The following is a 15,988-nucleotide window of genomic DNA, read 5'->3' on the forward strand; positions in this document are numbered from 1 at the left end:
CAAAAACTAGCATTGCTGTATATGTCATGCAACGGTAGGACGTAAAAATGTCAGTTTATGAACGTGAAAGATCTGTAAAAGATGCTATAATAAAGCAAACAGAAAGCCATCGTAGCCAAACTAAAGTCTCCCTGTATAGCTAAGAAATGTTTTTAGATTATTATAAGTTTTGTGATTTTAGTGATAATTCTGTCAACGTGCACAAAATGAGACTATTTGACATAGAACCAGTTAAAAAAGTCTTTATTTCTCTTTTTGCATTTTGAGGTTCCTGGTCATATTCATATTATATGAGATATGATAGAATTAAATTCAATATAAACGACTTGACTCGTCACAAACTGCTTCTTAAGATTCAACTCAAAATTTAAATATATAAATACATTTCATTTGGATCTTGTAACTTTTACGTTGGAATTAAATTTAGTCAAGATTAACATTTGATATTTTTCAGTTCTACCGAGCAAATCAGATCAACATCTGGATTTAGAGTTACTCCAGATCAGGCATGTCATCGTATCCTTCGGTTGCCTCCTGCCTCTTCCGCTCCGCCTCCTCCTCCTCTTTCCTCCTCTCCTCCGATGCCCTCTTCATCTCCTCCTCCACCTCCTTCCTCTGCACCTCTTCCTCTTTCTTCTTCTGCTCGTCTTTGTCCTTATTCTTTTTATTCTCCGGCGTGTCGTAGGCCCACTCTTCGTCCGAGTCGCTGATGTCGTCGTCGGAGATGTCCCAGTCGGGCCGGTGGGACTCGTCGGTTTCGGCCATGTTCTCCACGGGCTCCGGCTCAGGTTTATGGTTGGGGTCCTCCAGTTTGCCCCAGGACACCTGGTCGGCCTTACGCAGGAAAACCTCAACTTTGGTCGGCACCATGTTGACGGAGCTCTGTTTGACGTCGATCACCTGAGGACGGTGGGAGAGGACAGTGTTCTCATGTTTGATCGGAGACAAAAAGTAGAAACTCAACATTTTGTCCTTTGGAAACAAGAAGTAACAACAACCGGCATCCTACACCTGCTCTCATTGGACGGACCTAGCTGTCAATCACATGGTAGCTAGGTCAACACACGTGGTGCATTATGGTCTGTTTGATTCTTAAATGAACATTGTGATGTGTTGAAGACCACAGACTGAAACTCCTTCGTTATAAAGTGGAGTCGCCCCCCTGCTGGTCATTCAAGAGAAGTCCCTGAACCCGGTGTAAACACGTGTATAGCTGGATTGATTAAGCTCCTCCCTTCGACGGACATTTCTCCCTGTTGGAATACTCACCCCCCACAGGTGGAAGTCTCTCTTGAAAATCTTATCGTTCTCAAACTGGATTTGACACGAGAGCTGCGGAAAAAGATGGAGAGAATTTATCGTTAACGATAATCAGAGAGAAACTTCCCGTCAAGAATCAAGACATTTATGACTGAAACATTCAAACTGATAAAAAAATCTAAAGCGTCATTAAGTTATTGTTTCACCATTCGTTCACGTCACACTCACCACGGTCCCGTTCGCCTCGACGCAGCTAAATTCAGGGTTTGCGTTCTTAGCGTAAATCGTTACGACAACATTATTTCCAGTTTGGTGCCAATCATGTCGACACGCCACCTTCTTCTTGTCCTGCAGACACACAGACGTACAAACTCTAAACACAAACCAGGTTCTACAACATTTTGATCTTGTGTTTTTTTTAAGAGCATAATTAGAAATTACTTCATTTATCAAGTCTAATTTTAATTACAGACACAGAACAATAGTAAATAATAGTAATTATGCGTTTACTGACATTGTTAATAACATTTGTTAGTTTGTGTTAAAACATCTTTAAATAAATCGTTAATTAAAAAACAAATAATTTAATGTCTGAAATAATTCATCTTGATGTAGAAGAGTTCAGATTCTTTCTCCACTGGTCAAAGATTTCATTTCCTCTCAGTCTCATTTACAAAATCTCACAGATTTTCTCTGGGTTCAGATTCAGCAGTTGTTTTTTATTTCACTCAAACTTCCCTGCGGACTTTGAACCAGTCCCTCGTGTCCCAGCTGCCATTTGAATGTCAGCCGGTGAACGTACCTGTTTTGGGATCCAGCGATGTTTCCCTGCGGTGCAGCCCTTCTGGTCCAGGAAGGCGTTGAAGTCTATCGTCCTTATGCAGCAGCAGCTCCAGTACTTGTACCTGAACATGAAGACATAAGAAGTGAGCGTCTGCTGTTTTCAGAAAATCACGTACACGATCTTTTGATTTATATTGCAGCTTTAATGATTCGTGCTTTTCTTTCATGACGTTTTCTTTAGTTCAAATTCCTCCTTTGTAGAAATCGTCTTACTGAGGTTTAAAGTCTATAAATAATCTATAAGTGGAAACATGTGGTGCAGATTTGAACTTGTCTCTGACCCCTCGTGGAAGACGGGTGCACCGGGGTGGTGGGTGCAGACCTCCTTGTCCGTCTCTGCACCGTTAAAGGCCTGAAAACACAAACACAAGAGATCAGAGATATTTGACAGATTAAGTTTATTGTCCATCAGTCAAACTCTGTAAAGATCGTCTGCAGGACAAAAAATAAAAGTTCTCAATCAGCCTGAGACTTAATGTGAATAAATCCACGAACCAAAGTCTTCATGAAACAGATTCAAACATTTAGTTGTGACAATAAAAGACATTTTATTAAAGAATGTTATTTCTTGTCATGTTCTGTTCCCAGCCTCTTCCACTAGATGGTGCTGTTACTAAGCGTTAAAGGACTGAAGTGTGTGTGTCTGTGTGTGTGAGACAGAAAAGTAAAGGACGCTCACTGTTTTGCATCCTGGGTTCTTGCAGCGTGTTCCCTGCATCACAGTCTGATTCTCTGTCGCAGGAGAAAGAAAATCAGTGTTTGATCGCTGGAAGATTTTCTCACGTCTTTTCAGAACGTTTCTCTGAAACCTCAAATTAATTCACGAAGACAAGAATGAAATGTTTTCACCTTTCTGCTCCTTCTCGGCTCTGTTACTGATTTCCAGCTTCTCCAGAACTTGAACCAGAGACGCCGACACTTTCTGCGGCAATTTGGTCTTTGGCTCCTCTGAACTGTGCAAACACACACACACACACACACACACACACACACACACACAGGTGTTAACACAGAGGAAGCTGCATGAGGGACGTGAGCAGAGAGACGCCTCCCTGGTCGTATAAATTCAACACCTGGGTCTCTCTCTCTGCAGCGTCTCTGCAGATTTGGGTCCCCGGTAGATTATCTCTCGGTCGTTGGCGGGTTTGATTTCCCCCTTATCTGATGTCACCTCCGGCTGCAGAGGCTCCTGGGGCTTCACGTCGCTGTGACGCCCGCGGGTGCAGCCCTGTTCAAAACCAGGGGGGAGGGGAGAGGGAGGGGAGAGGGAGGAGAGAGGGAGGAGAGAGAGAGAGTCAAGAAAATCTCCACAGGATCTGAAACTTCAGATTTAATTTCTCTTCTCAGTGGAAACTAATTTAAATCAGTTTGTCGATCGCAGAGGAAGAAGTCAGTTTGTTTTTCAATGTTTCGACTGTTTCCTTTGTGCTAATGTTGCTGAAAATATACAACACACTATAAAATACTATTTAAAATATATTATGATATATTATTTAAAATATATCCCTGTATTTGTAGAGAAACAATATTTCACAGAAGATAAAAAGAAGTTAAAGACACCTTTAACTCTTGATAATAAAAGTACATGTATAAATATTCATGTTTTTATTTCAGCTCATGTTCAGATTTTCTCTGAAGGTTTTCATCGTTACTTTTAGATGATTTCACTGAGATCTAATTTTTTTTTGTGTCCTCAGTCTCCGTGCTTTAGTCCAACACTGTAAAACAATACATCTCCAGGAACATGAACTTCCTGTTGGACCCTGAGCTCTTACCTTGATGGAGAGAAACTCGGAGAAGTCCGTGGTTCTCTTCCTGCAGCAGGACCAGCCCTGCAGACGAACACACAGACATCTGGGTTTTATGACGCAGAGAAATCAACGTGTTGCTGACGTGTTGGTTTGTTGGTTTTTACCTTCAGAGCGTCGTGGAAGATGGGGACTCCCGGGTGGAAGAGGCAGGAGTCTGTTTGTGAGGAGAGAGAATCACTGAGTCTGGATTTAGACGAACTCGCAGTCAGCAGCGTTCAGCTGTTGTCAGAGGTCACGGGAGCTCGGTCGTCCACAGACACATGGTGCAACAGTCGACTGAAGCTCAGACTCACACGACATTTTTAATCATCCAAATAGTTCATCCACATTTTCTAGAATCATTTGCAATAAACATATTTTTCTGGATGTTTTACTCCCAAAGGAGAAAAACCACAAATCAGAGCAATATGAGAAACCTTTCAAAATAAAAGCAGTCGTGAATCCAAATTTGTGATTGAAACCAGCTTTTAATTATTTCTAATTTATTCATTTTGGGTCCTAATTTTAAAACTTAATTAGATTTTTAATGTTCTTTTGGTTCAGGAGTCACAAACCTTGAACTTTTAAATCTGTATCTGTGATTTTCCACTTTTATCTCAAAATCTCTTGTTTTCATGAACCTGTAACAGATGTTTACGTTTTACATTTCTGTTCCATGAAATAGACTAAAGTAAGATCTAAACTCTTCAAAGACTAAATTAAACCAAATCTGTGAACTACAAGAACAAAATGAAGTCACTGTAAGTTTTGAATTAGTCTTTAAACATTTCTTATCTCGACTGACGTCCACTGAGTTTAACTTAAAAAGTCCAGCAGCAGAAAGAGGCGGTGGGATCTCACCCTCTTTGTTCTGGTCGGCGTCATATTTCTGTCCACAGCCTCTGTTGTAGCACAGATGAGTCATGTTGGCGTCTCGCTGCTTCTTCTTCTTCTTCCTCGTCTTCTTCACTCTGGAGTCGCAGGTCGTTTGAATCTGCTCTTAACACCGAGGCCTCGGCTCCAGAAGTTTCTGTGGTGGATTTCTGGAAAAGAGCAGAACGACTCTCTCTCTGGTTTGGTCCTGACTGAATGAAAAGATAAAAATAGCAGCTCAACTCCCTCTTCAACTCCCTCCCCCCTCGTCCCCACACACCCCCGTCTCTATTTACAGCTGTCAAAACTTATCTGGGGGGGGGGGGGGACATTCCTGCTGCTGAGTGTCAGTTGTCACATCAGGCCCGACTTCAGCCACAATGGATTTCTGGCACTTTCACTGGATCCTCATCACAGGTTGAAGTTCACCTGATGAAGAAGCTCCACACGTTTTAAATTCCACTGATCGATGAGGAAATTAAACCCACGTGGGATGATCGATCTTTTCATTTAAAAATCTTTGGTGTTAATCGGTTAAAGATCATTAAGATTAACACAATGTGAGTCCCTTCACACCTGCAGCCTGAATCTAACTTCAACACAGAGACATAATTAGAGTTAGAGTACATTTATTTTAGGCAAAATCAAATGTTTGGATCCTATTAAACAAAATTGGAAGATTTTGATATTAGAAATAAATCTGGGACGTTTAAATATAATGAAAAAGGAAATTTTAGATTTCTAGAATACACAATGTAGAAAAGTAAGTATAAGTTTTACATGAGTTTGTATAAATATATACAATTATTACATATTTTAATCATGATTTACAGTTTGGAGCCGAGGTGAACATGAAATTCATTATGAACACATGAGGATGAATTAAGACACTGGAGCCTGCGGCGCTGCAATCAACCAGAAGTTTGACATTTCAAGGTCTTGACTTTTTTTTTTTTTTTTTACCAGAGACTGAAAAGTATATTTTAAGGTTCAGTAGATTTTCTTTGCAGTTTTGCAGAAACTTGTCGGGATCAGAGTTCGTCCAGCGACCGTCAAGAAAAACTCCAAAAACAGGTGTAGGAATGGAAAATGACTTTATTTCTTCCAAAAAAGAGAAAACAAATCCTTTGAATAAACAAATATACTGCTGTAAAATAAAAGCCTGTGATTTCTGTCCACTGTAACATTTGTTAGCCTTTCCATGCTTGATACAATCTATAATTCTGCTTTAAATAAATAGAAAAAAAATGTACAAAGAGACGGGGGAGGAGACAGAAGAGAGAGAGAGAGGAACCGATTAAAAGGTGGAACTCTGCTCAAGAACAAAAACATTTGGCATCTTTGAGAATTAATGGCTGATCCTGATTTCCGGCTGCCCTCGAAATCTGCATCATCTGTTTCACCCGCCCCCACCGAGTAGTAATCATACCAATATACTGCGTACGAACACTAATATCTGTTCAGAAAAATAAAGAGTAAATGAAAATAATGCGGATTATAAGTGTATGTATTCAAGCTGCGTGTTTGTGTGAGTTTCTCTATGTACAGAATATTGAGGCAGCAATCCGAGGTTTCTTACCAAAAAACACAGATGTAGAAAAACTGAACGTGCACAAGAGATCTTTGACACCGACAAAAAACCAGGAACTTTATCTGCGTCACAGCTTCTCTGACGTTTCATTTCTGAATCCTGCATTTCTCTTCCTGCTCTGCACAGCGACCCACAGATGGCGCCACAACCCAAGCAGAGGACAAGAGCTGCGAGGAACAACTGTGACTTCTTCTTCTGGGGGAAGAGACACCGACAGGTTTGTCTCCTTCTGTCAGAGTCACTTCAAACTGTCATGGACGGAAAATGACTGGTCAAGAAAGTCTGATCCATTTCGCTCTTTAGGGAGACGTCTGAAAAACGGGGACTAAAAGAGGAGTTTATCACCATCACTGTCAAATCATGCTTTTTTTTGGAAAAAGGACAACAAACATCCACAACGACACAACCATGCTCTCACCGACCCGAGAGAGGGGAGTCCGCTCTCTGAGCGTTTGGCCTCAGCAGAGAACAAACGTTTTAAAATGACATCAAGGTTTATCAGTGTATCCGTCTCCATCTGGATTCATGCTACAACAATGCAGAGAGGTGGCAGCAGCGTTTGAAGTTGAGAGAAACTTTCCGAACACCATCCACGAGGCTGATCGGACCTACACCGCCCGAGTCGTTGGGCAATCCCAGAGAACGGCGGTCGCGCTGGGGGGACTTCCCAGACGAAGAGTGGGAGAATTTTAATGGAGGGAGTTGCCGAAAGAGGAGCCTGCATGCTCGGCCAAACCCCCCCACACCCCCTGGATACGACCATTACCGAAGTGATAAAGCTGTTTTAATTACTGGCAGTTACATCGACGCTCAGGACGTGAGCCAGTAACGAAGATAAAACAAAAAGAACCACGGGAGTCTCCTCTTCTTCGCCGCCTATCGCACACAGGAATACGACAACTTTGAAACCACGAGGGACACAAAGACAAATCAAACCTCGAAGCAACAGGCAGGACTGGATTCCATGCAGAGAAATATTAAGGTTTACAAAGAGAAAGAAAAGAAACCGACCGAGGGGAAGAGAAAAAAGTAGATTTTACCTCTTCAGAAAAGAGTTTGTTGTTTTCTGAGGATATGAAACATCAGAAACGATCCGATCTTCAATGACTTGATTTTGCATCAAAGCCGCTTCGTTCCCTGATGCGACAATTTATCACATCGGATTAGAGACAGAAAGACAAATGTCCCATAAAACACAAGAACCACCAGGAGACAAAAAGCATCAATTGAATAGTTTTGCAGGCGCCCGACGTGGAGCCTGAACAAAAAGGTGTTTTTATTTCAGACCCTGGAGCTTCGGAGGCTTTCGACTCTAAAAGTTTGGGACAAACTGTGTCGGAGGGAGTTCATGTTGACATGAAAACTAAAAGAAGCAGTTTCCCCTCTACAGCTGGAATTGTGATTCTTCCAAATGATGTTGGATCCACCACCAGCTTGTTTGTCCGCCGCTACACGACACGACTGCGGTAAACACTTGTCCGTGTGCAGAGGCAGAGTTCCAGTCGAACAGGACGTGAGATTTTGTTCATCTATCAAAGTTATTTGAACAGTTTGGTCGGAAAGACGTGGCGACGGGCAAAGAGGGTCCACGTGACCACTAGTTCAGTTGCCACTCGAGCTTCAGATCTGTTAGCATTTAGCCAAAGCTCATTTCCAAACACGGCTGAACTTTACTTTACTTGCGCCACTCTCCATTTGGGATTCAACAGTCCAATCAGAAACAGTTTGTTGGCTGCTGACTTTCACAACGAGTACAAGTTGTTGTCCAGACGGGAAAGAGAAAAGAAAACAAGACGAGGATCTCACCTAACGGACACTGGAGTGATGCTAAAAGCCAGAAGAAAGAGCGCACTTAAAGCTAGAGGAAAGCGAACCATAAAGCCTGAGCCAACGAGCCTCCGACAGGTTTAATCTACACCTAAAAGACAGAGACACCAAGAGAGATAAGAGCTATAGTTACGAGACACTGGCAGGGACGAGGTGGGAAAGCTACAGCAGGAGGTCTTCTACACTATGACGAGAGGCTAAGCTAACACAAGACCGCGACAAGAGCAATATCTATCCAACAGTGATGGGTGAGTGCTGACGATCGAGACAGAAACTGGTTATTATTACTGGGTTTTTTTTTTTTTGTTTTTAGTTTTTACATATCTACACATCGAACACTGAAGAACCAGACTGAAAGAAATCATTCTAGAGACCAACTAGACAGAGTGGAGACTGAAGCGAGATACGATGCGACTGGACTATCACTGATGGTTGGGATGTAGACGCTGGACCGGGGATGGGAGTACAAACAGTTTCAAGTTCATTGGTAAAATGGCAGGAAAATAACTTTTTTTTAGTTACTCGCCAATGTGGCTGGTAGATTAGACAAACTTGTTATTGTAAAACCCCAAACTATCTTTACAAATCTCTCAACGTTTCCATGCCAGATCTGGCGACAGGTCTACTACGGCAGGATAGTCACTTCAGTGCAAAATTTTCGCATGTGCATTTTGCAACAAAATTAGATTTTACAAAAACGAAACGAGCACATTTCATGTCAAACTCGCAGGCTCAAAATTTGACCCTCGGAAATAGCCCTCAATGGAAAACATACATATAAATGTGTTAGCATACACATGGACACATAAAATCCAAATACACCAACAGTCAAACTCGTGGCGATGTAAGCTTTGGCTGAAGAATGACCACAAGTCGAATTAAAACCCCCCGAATTTCCCGGACCGACGGAGCGAGGTTTGTGCCAAACGTTCCGTGTTTGGCTCTCGGCGCAGAACTCGTCGCACGAGAAGAGTCTCACTTTGATTCAGTGCAATTTAAAGTGATTTCTACTTGATTCAGTAACGTTGAACTCACTCAGTGCTGCGGGCAACAATCATTGGCACATTGCGTGGTTCTGTCACCGGGGCGGTCCGAATGAAAAAGATCTTATTTTAGAAACCCCCTCGATGTTTGATTCTGCTTGGCGATCTGATGAAGACCAGAAAAACAGATACACACAGATCATCAAGGTGCTAACGGGCTAATGATGCTAGTACGACAAAAGTAGAAGTTTCCTCCATTTTAGCCAAAACGTTCAAAGTTAACGAGCTAAAGGTTCCATCGTGTGAATTTACTCACAAGGGGAAGGAAATGTTCAAGATCGATTTTTGCTTTTGACCAATGCCTGTGCAGACATCGAGGTGAAAATGAAAGGAAGCTATCGTAGCTTGTTAGCCGTGTTTTATAAAACAATCGACAAAAATGTTTTGGATAAACTGTCAATAATTGTTCTTGGCTGTCTAGCTGTTAGCTCAACAGCTACAATAATTTGAATATCTTAATCTCAGAAGAACACTTTAACATTAACTGTAGCTCACACGGTCCCTGGCTGGCTATTGAGTTAGCTGTTAGCTCAACAGCTTAAATAGTCTGTATGTTTCACATAGAAACATTGAAGATCAGTCATAAGCTAGCTATCATAAGTTCCTGACTGGCTTGTGTTGTTAGCGGTTAGCTCATTAGGTACAATAGCTCCGACATGGAAACACATTAACATAGATCCAAGTGTTTACTCGCTACTTTCCGGTGTGACGAGGTCTTTTTTCTGATAAACACATTTGCAACAATTTTTGGCTCTCGACAACTCTGTGCCGCACTAGCATGTCGTCTCCGCTAACTCCCGCCTCTCCGTGTGTATCTGTGGCTTTAAGAGAAGAAAACGATGCAGCATGAGCAACAAAGACTTTAGCTTAAAAACCCATAACAGCAAACACTCAACTACTATTAACAAAATGATTCAACAAATTGCTGTACAAGCCCCGATAACATTCAGGAGAGGTTGCAGGAGAAAAGAGATCAAAAAATACTAAGATATCCCAACGGAGCAGAAAAGTACAGGAAACACACCAGAAGACTCTCGCTGATTGGACAGTCGTGGACGCAGTCGGACAACGAGGGAGGGAACGGAGGTCGGTTGTGAGGGCATCGTCTGAAACAACTGCTGTGCACAAACATACAACACACCACACCTCCGCACTCACACTAAATTAACTCGTCCTCTCTTAAATGCTCGCGAGTTGCCGTTGCAGGCGGGCAGTAACCCAGAGAAGAAGAAATAGCACCAGTGTGAAATAAAGCTAATTCTGCAGCAGAGACTTTCACAGCAGTCAGACGTATAAACAACGTCTGACTGAAAACCAGAGGTCGGGTTCCCTCTGTCCTCTTCTTCTCTCCTCCGTCTTTCCTCACGTCTTTCTCTCTCGTCTATATTCCCTCTTCTAAAGCATCACTCCATCGATTTAAATCAGACAACAGGAAGAAGCTAACAACACACACACACACACACACACACACACACACAGGGAGTTGTTTCAGACAAAGACCATCCAGGATGACACTACATCGCCCCTCACCACCACCCCCCCTCCATTGGGTCATCTCCACCTCTGTCCACCTCGTTTTTTGGTGTCGGTTCTTGTCGTCTTAGTCATTTTTACTTGATCAAATCATTCCTCCGTCCGTCTGATCGTTCCTCTCCTGTGTTTTCTTCTGCTGTTTGTTTGTCGCTTTTGGCACTCTGCTTTCCCCCCCGACTGGATTACATAAACTGCATCTGAGACGACAGAGAGAGAGAAAATGTTTGTTTGGATCATTTCAACAAACATAATTTATTGAAAACCACTTTGCCTGGAAGTCAGAAGAGCAGGACTTCCACATGTTGTAAAGCACGGCAGTGAGACAGACGTAAAATAAAGAAGGACCACAAGTAGAAGACAACTTCCTTTGTACAAACATGAAGCCAAGACATCTGTGCTACTCTTTTCTGAGGTTGAAACTTATCCCTGACCTGCTGAAGCTTCACGTAATGAACAGGACCTACTGGGTACAAACACTGAAATGAAATAACAGACCAAAGTAACACAACTGTTTAAAATGACCAGTGAAAACACTTTATTGCAACAGGTGTAAATGTTAATCCCTCGGAAACTGTGTGCTGATTTAAGCTGCTATTTTATAACAGCACCTTATTTTTTATTATAATTTATTAAAAATCAACGTGATCCTTTTGGTATTTGCGATAATCACATAAATACAGGTTGTTTTTAAATAATCAGTTTTGTGCTTCGTCTTTGATTTAGTTTAAAGTGATGGATTTACTGTGGGACGTTTTTAAAAATCACCTGGGCTCCGGGCATGGGTGCGAAGGGGTTGGTGGGTCTGAGAACAGGCTGGTTGTACATCATTTGCTGAGGAGCCATCACTGGTACCCCGCCCATCTGACCCATCTGGGGAGGGACCTAGAGAAAGAGGGGAAGAAGCGGAGGTGGAGAACGATGGAGGGGAAAGAAAACAAGAAAGAACCGAGCAAGTCAAATGGAGGTTTGGTCTCTTGTGTTCACGGTGATCGTGTGCGTTGATTTGATGCTTTTTAAACTGAAAATCTTTTGGATTGTTGCTTTGAAAACATGTTTTCACCCTAAAAAAAACAAACAATAACAATAAAAAGTCCTGCACACACTCACCATTCCATACACAGGCACTTGCGGTGTGGTCATGGGGAAAGCCATGGGAGCCGGAGCCTGGAGAATAAGCACAAATCTACTTTAAGCAGGTGGAAAAAGCAGCGGTGGCTGCCAGCACGACAGAAACCTCACCTGAGTCACAACAACTCAGAAATCAACTCACAATTAGAGTGTCTTTATTTCTGACTGACATCTCCTCCGTCCCCATTGTCTCGCTGAACACAATAACTAAAGCACACCCGTCTGTACTGTAAGTGCAAGGAGAATATATTCGATGCTGATAAAGTGTGTGCACAGTAGGAGCACAACAACCCAGCATGCAGCAGAGGTACTTAGTGGAATCCTACTGGGAGCAATCATTACTGGCGCTTTAACAGGGGCGGCTCAATAGGACAGCGTTTAGCCCTGCCCTCCTCACTTCACAAATCGAACACACTCCAGCTGAACGGGCCTCAAACTCAACCCGACGGGCAATTTGCCGTCGTTTACAACCCACGTCTGCGTCGATGCCGCTGATTCCTGCTCGACAAATTCGATATTTATGCGTCCGCGGTACGTTAAAGCATCATGTCGGACGACGTCTCAGGAGGAAAAACCCTTTACAAGATGAGACGTGAAGATGCACGGCGAAAACTAAAGTATATACAACGAGTGTTAAGATAAACAGATGTCAGACGAGTTATCTAAAGACGGCGGTAACTTCACAGCAGAGTTACAGGCCCTGTGACAACCTCTGAAAAAAACCAACAAATGAGAATCTGCATTTTTTCCCCAGTGGTGAATACCTGCAAGCATCTGCGCATTACAAGATAAAACCCAGCATGATTCCCCCCCTCCCCCCCAACATGTGCAGTATTTGCTGCAGTCACAAGTTCAGACTGTTCTGTCGCAAGTTTCCCACTATTTTTTGAAAACCTCATTAAAAGCAGCTTGCAGAAACATGCTGCTGCCTTCACGGACCTAATCCATCATCGTGAACACGACTTAACACACGACTTTATAAAACGCTTCAATCAAAGAGTGCGTGAGTACTTCCACTCTGCTGGACAAAGAAGTTGAGGAGTACAGAAAACTTGTACGTAATACACAACGGGTCCTTAAGTTTCCACTGAACATCATCGTCATTGGTTTTGTGTTGACGTCACATTTTACCTGCTACTTACGCGACGACATGGTAATGAATGTTTGTAAGAAGCGGCAGGTCACGGTGGTGGATCTTCATAAAGAGTGTAAACTGTATTTTATCATTGTTGGATTTGTCTGTAAACAAAACTGCTGTTATCCTCGTCAGTCGTGGGAAAAGGGAAACATTGAATTTGGTCCCTTGGCTGTGAATACTGTGTCATGTACTGTTACAGTCGGATTAAGGGTTTGAGGTTTTCTGCTTTAGGTTGTTGAAGGATCTTAAGTTTGGTTTAACAGGATGAACTAGACGGGAACTTTCTCATTCGCTGCACACCTCTGACTTTATTCACTTTTGTTTACCATTCTGAATCTGCTTTCTTAACTTAATATGTCAGAATGTCTCACGTCAGACAATTGTCATCAACCAATCTATAAATCGGTCAGGGGCTATTTCAAGAAAAATATTTCCTGTTGAGTCAGTCGTCCTATTGAACTGATCTCTGGGGGAAATCAATACGACGGATCGGGTTTCTGCTTTTAATCCCAGCCTCCAGGGAGAAGCTTCTGAATTCAGTGTTAACTCTCAGAGCAGCTGCCGCAGAGGCGAGAAATGATTCCCACCTGCACCCGAGCATCGCCGCTCCACTTAAACTGAGCATTTTTGAACCTGTGCAAAAAATGACAGCGGGCATCGTTCCACGTTAATTTAGAAGATTGACAAGGTGATGTCTGGGAGAAAACCGCGGCAGGTGTGGTGACATTAATGCAGCGCTACACCTCCGTCAGTGTCAGTCCAGCTTTAACATTCACCTGCTTTGGTCTGTATCAGTCTTTTTATTTTTTCCTTTCCTTTCTCTCTATAGTTTTTTTTAAACATAGTTCATTCTGGGTTTTAGCGATTCAGAGCTGAACTTTTGCAACTCCCTTTGCCATCTGCCTCTTAAGGCCACTTTCTTTTTTTCCATCTTTAAAGTCAGACAACTGACCTGAAACGACCTGCACGTGCAAGTGAAGGATAAGAAAGTGAAAAGCTTTGCAGGATTTCCCACTGGCATTTTAAGTATCAAGCGAGCGGAGAACGTCACAACCTCACTGTGCCGTGAGAACCTCAGATATGGTTTTTATTTATGCCGGTGATGCATCATAAGCCGCTCTGCTACCTGTGATGCACTGCTATAACTTGTTTATTGTGTAAACAGGTGGCGTCTGCTGCTTTTAGACTTTTACAACAGTCAAGAGTTTATTTCTTCGGGACAAACATGAGAACATTAATAATTTCTGTCTCCAAGCAACATGAATTCAGTTCCCCGCAGACCACAGAATGCTAAGACTTAACTGCCACATTATTTGCATCGTGCTTTTTGAATTTATCCCCAAAAGGCAGAAGTTTCAAACGTCTGGAAACAAGATCTTGACCCGTTTGATCCATTAGCACACGCTGACGTTTGACAAAAGGCTGACAATGTTCTACAGTCCCATAAAAACAGTCGTCACATGACATCAAATTTTACATAATGCACTTTGAGCGTTTACTGCACGCACTGGAAGCCGTGGACCAATCACAACAGAGAGGACCAGCCGGCCAATCAGAACATTACTGGTCAAAGCCAACCCATAAGACTCTTGAGTAAATAGTGCGTCAACCCTTCAACTCAAACATTTCATACATAGATGTGAACACAACTGTTCAATATCACAGGTTTCCAGGCTTTGTAAGATTTTTAAATCCAGCCTTTAAGGTTTTGTTGGTTTAAACAAATAAATTGAAATCGATCTTTCAAATAGAGTCTGAGAGGAGAGACGCACGGGACGGGAAGGTACAGACGAGAAGAGACAACACTGACTTCCTGGAATCAGCTCTTATTTAACCAGTGCAGAACACGATGCCTGAAAAACAGAGGTGATGTCTTTTTGTGACATTTTTCTTCAAGGAATTCAATTAAAAGAAATAAGGTGACAGAGAGGGATGAAGAGGAAGTTGGCAGGAGAAGGATAGAAGCACATAAAAGAAGGTATTTAGCAGGTCGTTAAGACTGAACAGGGATAAGTACTTACATAACTAGTATAGAACATTCCATTCTGCATCAGGACGCAACAGGGAAAAAGACAAAAGACAGAGAGAGAGAGCAAGAGAAAGAGAAAGGAGGACGAGGAGAGTTAGCGACAGGGCGAGAGTTAAAGAGAACCCAAGAAGATGAGCGCGAGGTGATGAAAATGAGTGTGAGATGATGAAAGAGGGAGGCAAAGAAAGAGAGCATGACGAGATAGAGACAGAGAGAAGGTAGGAGGGCGACAGAAAGAGTTAGAGAAGGAAATAAGGGAGGTCGATGTCAGAGAAAGGAAACGGGTTTGGAATATAAAGGGAAAGATGAAGAAGAAGAGAAAAGGTATATGAATGAGTGAAAAATGTGAAAAAGTAAAACCGAAAGGTAGAAAGACAAAACGTAGGCAAAAAGAGAACAGGAGGATGCAAACGCAACAGAAAGAGAGAACAATAGACGAGGGGTCACAACAGGGACGTGCAGATGTCAAGGGCAGTGTAGTGAAAACAGGACGGAGGAGATGACAATGCAAAACACAAGTCGCAATAAAACAGGAACACGAGCGAAGACGGGAAGGAAGACGAGTGGATGACAGTGCAAAACATGAGGTGGACGAGCGGGACAGGAATGAGAGATTAGAGGAGGTGACAGACGGCGTGATGGTGGTGAGGGAAGAAAGAAAGGAGCAGACCAATAGGAGAAGGAGAGACAGAAAAAAGAGAAAATGACAGATATTGGAGAAAGAAAGGAAGAAGAGGGTTAGTGACAGTTTGTCCTCGTCAGCAACAAACGACACACACACACAGCATCATATCTACACTAAACTTTCATCTATACACAAGTTACAAATACTCCCATGCACACAGCTCATTCAGTGTGTGTGTGTGTGTGTGTCGATTAAACAGTTCTAGATTTAATTTTTTTAATTTTTTTTTGTATTAGGAAGTTTCCATT

The 15,988-nt window shown here is 42.5% G+C and overlaps 2 protein-coding genes across 11 annotated transcripts in view; both read right to left on the bottom strand.

Annotated features, from left to right (window-relative positions):
• Positions 1-226: 226 nt before the first annotated feature.
• On the bottom strand, positions 227-5,717 carry LOC109642128 (cysteine and histidine-rich domain-containing protein 1). The gene is made up of 11 exons (XM_069519201.1): positions 4,755-5,717; positions 4,019-4,068; positions 3,879-3,935; positions 3,177-3,331; positions 2,953-3,056; positions 2,783-2,835; positions 2,385-2,455; positions 2,063-2,165; positions 1,489-1,608; positions 1,270-1,332; positions 227-900 (listed from the first exon to the last, which is right to left on the bottom strand). Exons 1-11 carry the CDS (start codon positions 4,816-4,818, stop codon positions 493-495), a joined length of 1,248 nt encoding a protein of 415 aa, XP_069375302.1. The 5' UTR covers positions 4,819-5,717; the 3' UTR covers positions 227-492.
• A 126-nt stretch (positions 5,718-5,843) lies between these two features.
• LOC109642129 (phosphatidylinositol-binding clathrin assembly protein) overlaps positions 5,844-15,988 on the bottom strand; it is a 64,915-nt gene continuing 54,770 nt past the window's right edge. For 6 of the 10 annotated variants that reach the window (XM_069519197.1, XM_020106807.2, XM_020106809.2 and 3 more), the window contains 4 exons: positions 15,048-15,071; positions 11,868-11,924; positions 11,526-11,642; positions 5,844-10,957 (listed from right to left, as the gene is read on the bottom strand). In XM_069519197.1, coding sequence (XP_069375298.1) covers positions 10,943-10,957; positions 11,526-11,642; positions 11,868-11,924; positions 15,048-15,071 — 213 coding nt within the window. In that variant the 3' untranslated portion in view covers positions 5,844-10,942. The remainder of the gene's footprint in view (positions 10,958-11,525; positions 11,643-11,867; positions 11,925-15,047; positions 15,072-15,988) is intronic. The other 4 variants (XM_069519200.1, XM_020106808.2, XM_069519199.1 and 1 more) reach the window with 1 other exon arrangement.

Source organism: Paralichthys olivaceus, chromosome 22, assembly GCF_024713975.1.
Source record: "Paralichthys olivaceus isolate ysfri-2021 chromosome 22, ASM2471397v2, whole genome shotgun sequence".
NCBI lineage: Eukaryota > Metazoa > Chordata > Actinopteri > Pleuronectiformes > Paralichthyidae > Paralichthys > Paralichthys olivaceus.

Bases quoted from the DNA above. Each gene is read 5' to 3' on its own strand.
- LOC109642128 (XM_069519201.1), bottom strand. From the start codon at position 4,818: ATGACTCATCTGTGCTACAACAGAGGCTGTGGACAGAAATATGACGCC. The intron at 3,057-3,176 runs GTGTTGAATTTA...GTGTTTGCACAG, and splicing joins CTGCAGAGAGAGAGACCCAG to TTCAGAGGAGCCAAAGACCA. The intron at 2,456-2,782 runs GTGAGCGTCCTT...TTGTGTTTTCAG, and splicing joins AGAACCCAGGATGCAAAACA to GCCTTTAACGGTGCAGAGAC.